Below are 5,652 nucleotides of genomic sequence, written 5' to 3'. Positions count from 1 at the left end.
CTCTGGCTCGCTCTGATGGTCAGTACCACGGGTCGGGACTTCCAGGGATCCCTTTTGCCATCTGAGTTGTGCCTCCACGCATGCTTCTGTGCATCTCTTGCAGAGCCTGCGATGACAGAGAAGCTGCCGCAGATTACAGAGGCTGTGCAGCGTGTGTGCAGTGACCCCAGGACCCGGGTGAGCTGTTTGGGGAAAGGAAAGCACTGTCGGGGTGGTGATGCTGCTGCCAATACGGCAGGGCCTGGGGTGACCAGGGATGTGCTGAGGCATCAACCACATGGTCACGATGGCTCCTGTCAGGAGAGCAGGCAGAGTGGAGCGGTCGGGTCCCTGTGCTGTGCATGGAAAGTGCACAGCCTGGTGCTAAGGCCTGGCCCTCACCTCTTCTCCTCTGCTTTTGTCATCTCTGCTCATGCCCAAAGGGCACCTGATGAGCAGGTGGCTTCCCTTGGCCTTCTGAGCAGGAAAATCACACCCACAATTGACCCCTGGCAGGTGAGGAGGGCCGTGCTGCACTTCATTGAGGATCTGCTCATCGCTAATGCCTGGAGCTGCTCAGCCTGGGATGTGGTGGAGCATATCTTCAGGGAGTTCAGCCGCACCACGGGAAGAAGGGTAAGGACAGTGGGCAGCATCTTCCTTTGGAAGACCTGTGCAGCTCATAGGCTGGCACAGAAGCACCGATGGGGCCACACCTGAGCCTCCCGAGAGGCTCCTGAGAACTGAGAGTAACTGGCATTTCAACACCACTGTTGTGCAGGCAGCCAAAGACCTTTCCACCCAGGAAGCCCAGGAAGAGGGAGCTCTCCAAGAGCTGTGTATGGACATCCTGGGGTCACTGGACGTCGTGGAGGACGAGGCCTGGACCAAGACCCTGAGCTGCGAGCTGAGCCGGCGGCTGAGCAGCTCTGCCAGCAGCTCTGCAGAAAAGGTGAGTTCCCCGCGGCTCTAATCAGCAGTGCCCAACTGGGGCTGGGGCTGAGGCTGGGGCTCTGCCCACACGGGCTGCTCACGCTGCTTCCACGGCCTGTGCCCTCACAGGGCGGTTCCCTGCAAACTGCCTGGGGCTGGCTACAGCTCTGCTCCACAGCTGCTCTCAGCGACTCCCAGGGAGTGCGGGTCCTTCCCATCTAGCCCTCTCCCGTAAGGTCAGGCTGCTGCCACATCCCAGCTTACTCCTTCCCTTCCCACGCAGACCTTCCTGTACAAGGCTCTGGGGACCGTTCTGGGAGCTTGTAAGGAAGTCCTCCATGTCCAGGAGAAGCTGCTGCAGCACCTGGAGGAATCCAATGCAGAGGAGCCATCTGAGGCCCAGGTGAGCTCTCTTCTCCTCCAACTCTGTGAGCATCCCCGCTCTGTCCCTGGGGCAGAGGGCTTCTCAGAGGGCCGTGCCAGCAGGTTCAGGCCTGCGCCAACTGCCCCTCGTTCTTTTGTGCAGGGAATGATCTCTCTTGTCAGCCATGCTGCTGACAGCAACTTCCACACAGTCCTGGACACACTCACCATGTTTGCGTCCAGGCTGTGCAAAGGCCGGAATGGGAGGATCTCCAGGCGCAAGAAGGTAAAGTGCTACGGGTTCCCATCTTGGCATTCTTCTGCCTTATTTTCACAGCAGCTCCTGCCCTGGGAGCCCAGGTGCACCACAGGGCACTGGGGGCTGCTGAGCGAGTGTCTCAAGGCATTTCTCCCCTCACAGACGGAGCTGGACAGCACGAGAGCTCAGGCTACACGCAGCGCTCTCATCCTCGCCCATGGCAGCTTGGCACTGTGAGCCTCCAAGGAGCAGCTGCTCGCCCACCTGGAGGGAGACATTGTGGGCAACATCCTGCTGCTGTACAGCTGCAGCTGCCAGGTGAGAGCTCGAAGTCTGCCAGGGTGTCAGAGCAGATACAGCTCCTCCACGTGAGGGGAAGCTGAGATGGGCCTTCTCTTTCCAAAGGTCCCTTGGGGAACGGTTTGTGCCCAGATGAAGATCCAAGCCCTTCCCTTAGCGTTGCCCCATGTGTCCCCTTTACAGCCCCTGGCCCTTCCCACAGTTCAAAGAATGTTCTTCTCTCTTGGCCTCAGGACTTGCAGAACAAGCTCGCGCTGGTGCAGAGCATCACTGATTTCAGCTCTGCCGTCCATGCTGTGGGTGGCTCCGCCTTCTTTAACCCCTCATTGAAGAGCAAGCTGCTGGAGATCCTGATGGTGAGCGCCTAGAGCCAGGGCTCTCTGCAGAGGAGTTCTGGGCTGTGCCACGAGGCTCCCATCCCTGGAGCCATGCAGGTCTCCCTCAGCCACACATCTCCAGCTGGTGGGGACCTTGGGTGCTGGCAGGCAGCAGCAGGCAGCGAGCTAGGTCCACCAGCTGTGGAGCTGCTGCATCCTGCAGTGCTTCCATGGGAAATGTGGGAACAATGGGGCTGGTGTGTGGCAGTTGTTTCTGTCTCTGGGCCAGGTGGAAGAGCTCTCTCGTGGCCCTTGCCCACTTTGACAATGTCTGTCTGGTACTTGCAGGACTTGCTGAAGAAGTATTACTTGGGAACCCCTGTCTGCCCAGTGCCCCTCAAGGTAATTCTGGCCCTGGAGTAGTTGAGGTAAAGGCGGAGGATTGCAAGGCAGATGGTGGTCCCCCTTCTAGGTAGCTTCTGAAGGCTTGGAGGGGGGAGGGGGTGAGGAGTCGCATGTACAAGAGAGATGGCTGGGCTGTTGTGGCCAGTGAAGCTGAGATTTTGTGCAGGGAGAAAGGCCTGGTACTCCTGTCCCCAGGCAATGAAGAGAAGGGAGACCTGGGGCCTTCTTCCCTTCAGAGCGGGAGGTGGTTCACTGCTGCTGGGGAGGAGGAGGGTGCTGCTGGAACTGAAGACAGTGCTCAGCAGCACAGGCTGGGGGTGTTGGCTTTGCAGCTGTTGATTAGGAGAATCTCAGACATTGCCTGAACCAATCTGGAGAGCAGTGGTAAAGGCCCTTTCTGCTTTCTCTTCCTTTTTTCCTCCTGTCAGCAAGCTGAAGCCCTCTTTAGGAAGCAAGGATGTACGTGAAATGTTGGCTCTGTGCTGCAAGAACATTGTGTCACACCCTTCAGCAGAGATGATGCTGAAGATCAAGAAGTCACGGCAAGCAGCACAGTACCTGCAGGTAACCTGCCGTAACTTTCCCAGCCACCTCTGCGTCAGAGCCCTACCTCAGCACACACGGCCTGTGCTCCAGCAGCAGCCGTGATGCCACACCTCAATCCCCTCTCCTGCTTTCAGCTTCTGCAGACATCGTTGAAAGCTCTGGGCCGGCTCATGGTGGTCCTGCTTGAGACAGAGACCACCCGGGGATTCTTCCAGAACATAGTCCAGGTGAGTACGTGTGGGGCAAGGGAGGAAGCATGGTGCCCGTTGATAGCAGGGACAGAGAGCTGGGGACTGACAGTGTGATCGAAGGGGGAGAAATCTCCTGCTAACAGGCCAGCTCACTGCGAGCTGAGAAATGGGCAGAGAAATGGGCTCTGCAAGGGGAAAGGCAGGAGCCAGCCCCTGGCAGGGCACAGCTGAGGAAAATCTCCTGGGTTAGGAGGCAGGAGTGTCTGCAGAGACTGCAGTGTCAGCGCACAGTGAGGCGGAGGTCCACGTGGAGCCACAGGGCAGGACCTGAGGGAAACTGTCGGGAAAAGAGGGACAGGGAGAGGGGTGGCAGGAAGGGAAAGATGTCCATGGTGAGATGGATGCTCTGCTTCTGGTCCTGCAGAGATCACTGACCTCAAACAATGTGTGGGAGCACAACAGGGCCCTGCAGACCTGCTCCCAGCTGCTGGCTGCTTGTGAAGAGCTTCCTGTGAGCTCCCTGCTCCCTCCCCAGTGCCCCTGAGCTGGAAGGCGAGCTCCACCCAGCTGTGCATGTTGTGTCATGGCATGGGGAAGGCATGGGCAGGAGAAGCTGGGGAGAGCTGGGGCTGCCTACAGCTTTGTTCCTGCCTCTCATCCTTGCAGAGAGGAGATGCCTGTGAGTCCTTTGGCTCCTTGGTGGGATTGCTGGCTCCGCTGACATGTGACCCCATGCCCACATCCCGCCAGTTGGCCGCCACCTGCCTGAGCTCCCTTCTGCAAATCCAAGGTGAGTAGAGCGGGATGCACCAGCCCTGTGCTCTCCTCCGCAGCGCTACCAGAGCCCCACGGGCTGGGCCCTGCTTACAGGAGGGAGATGCACTGTGCACAGCTCTCTTCTTGTCCCCACCCTGTCCTCAGTCTCTCCCCCATGGAAAGCAGTTCCGTTTCCAGAAGCATGACTTCCCTTTTCTCTCGTGCTCTTTCCAGCCAAGGTGGCCAACAGAGTCATCGAGACAGGAGACACTGGGAGCCTGTGTGAGGGGCTGAATGACTGCAGCACCGCTGCTCAGCTCCAGACCTCATCCAAACTGGCAAGGGTAAGTGGACCCAAAAAGGGGTGGTGGGATCTCAGTGCATAGGCTTCTGCACGACCCTAGGCTGTCCCCAGCCTTTCCTACCATTTCCAAAATGAGCTGTCACCCTGAGACCTCTTTTCTCAGCAAGTAGCAGGAGGCTCTGAGCTACGTCTGCCCTTCAGGCCCCCCATGCAAGGAGCTGATTCCATGGTGTGTCTGTGTGTGTGTGTGTGACTGTGGCTGCTAGGTAGGCTTTGCATGTAAGCAGAAACCATGGGTGGAGCAGCTGAGAGAAGGCTCAACCGCCTTCCGTATAAAGAGCAGGGTAGGAGAGCAGGAGCGCTGTGATGGCCCCTGAATGACCGGCAAGCTGCTGAACTAAGAACGCCCTAAGACTGCTTTCTGTTTTGAAGAGCTGCCGCAGAGCAGTGATGAGATCTCTCCTCTTCTCTTTTCTCTGCAGATGGTGTGCAGAAACTTCCCCCTGGAACGCACCGTTGACTTCCTGATGGCCATCAAGGAGACCTTGCGGAAAGCCAGGGGAATGCGCGTGCGTGCAGCTGGGAAGTGGATGATCACCTTTCTGCAGATGTACGGGAAGGACATCTGTCGGGACGTAAGAGACTTTCTTCCACCTCTCTTGGACTTTCGCTGGCTGTTGCACTACACCTTGTGCCATTTGCCTCCTGTGCTAAAGAAGCACAGCCTGAGGGCAGAGCCAGGGCTTGGACAGGGTGGCTGGCGTGCAATTTAGGCTTAGGCCTTGGCAGCATGTCAAGGGAGCAGGCAGTGCTCATGTGCTGAATGTCCATCGTTAGGCCCTGCAGAGTCCAGGACGCAGCAAGTCATTCTTTCTGCCCTTCTTCTTTCAGGTGCTACCAATCCTCCACATCCTGCGCAGCTGCACATCATCCGCGCAGCAGAGCACGTTCATGCCCTTCCTGTGCCAGGCGGTGGTCATCCTCACCCGCTGCCACAAAGAGGTCATGATTGACAACTTCTCCCGGCTGCTTGGGCCCACAGACAGGTATCAGCACTCCTGCCTTTGCTGTTGGTGCAGCCCCAGTTGTAGCTTGCCTCTGTCAGAGGGATCCTGGGAGGAAGCATTTTTTTCTTTTTTCTTTCAAACTGTGTTTCATCTCACAACATGTGACTCTCCTTTTTCTAGTGAGATGTGGAGGAGAGTAAGAGAGTTTTGTCTTCAACGGTGGAGTCGACAGAAGAAGGGAAGAAGAGGGAAGAGAATTTTATATAAGAGGGAAGAGAAATTATATATTAAT

At 57.4% G+C, this 5,652-nt stretch overlaps 1 protein-coding gene across 1 annotated transcript in view; it reads left to right on the top strand.

Annotated features, from left to right (window-relative positions):
• The window catches only part of LOC122155896 (maestro heat-like repeat-containing protein family member 2B), a gene marked incomplete at its 3' end in the record, with an annotated part of 6,334 nt that extends 688 nt beyond the window's left edge, over positions 1–5,646 (top strand). Inside the window, 17 exon segments of the mRNA XM_042810233.1 lie at positions 1–18; positions 104–177; positions 496–615; positions 761–931; positions 1,196–1,315; positions 1,439–1,561; positions 1,697–1,852; positions 2,068–2,190; positions 2,500–2,579; positions 2,985–3,120; positions 3,237–3,329; positions 3,691–3,804; positions 3,960–4,083; positions 4,284–4,393; positions 4,836–4,988; positions 5,245–5,399; positions 5,541–5,646. The exon segment at positions 1–18 is cut by the window's left edge and continues 4 nt beyond it. Of these exon segments, the coding sequence (XP_042666167.1) occupies positions 1–18; positions 104–177; positions 496–615; positions 761–931; positions 1,196–1,315; positions 1,439–1,561; positions 1,697–1,852; positions 2,068–2,190; positions 2,500–2,579; positions 2,985–3,120; positions 3,237–3,329; positions 3,691–3,804; positions 3,960–4,083; positions 4,284–4,393; positions 4,836–4,988; positions 5,245–5,399; positions 5,541–5,646 (1,976 nt within the window).
• Positions 5,647–5,652: the final 6 nt, after the last annotated feature.

Source organism: Centrocercus urophasianus, unplaced genomic scaffold (genome assembly GCF_019232065.1).
Source record: "Centrocercus urophasianus isolate 14NV4802_14NV808 unplaced genomic scaffold, USGS_Curo_1.0 seq_12, whole genome shotgun sequence".
NCBI lineage: Eukaryota > Metazoa > Chordata > Aves > Galliformes > Phasianidae > Centrocercus > Centrocercus urophasianus.
Note: the sequence above shows the minus strand (reverse complement) of the source record. Positions and strands in the feature narration are given on the sequence as shown.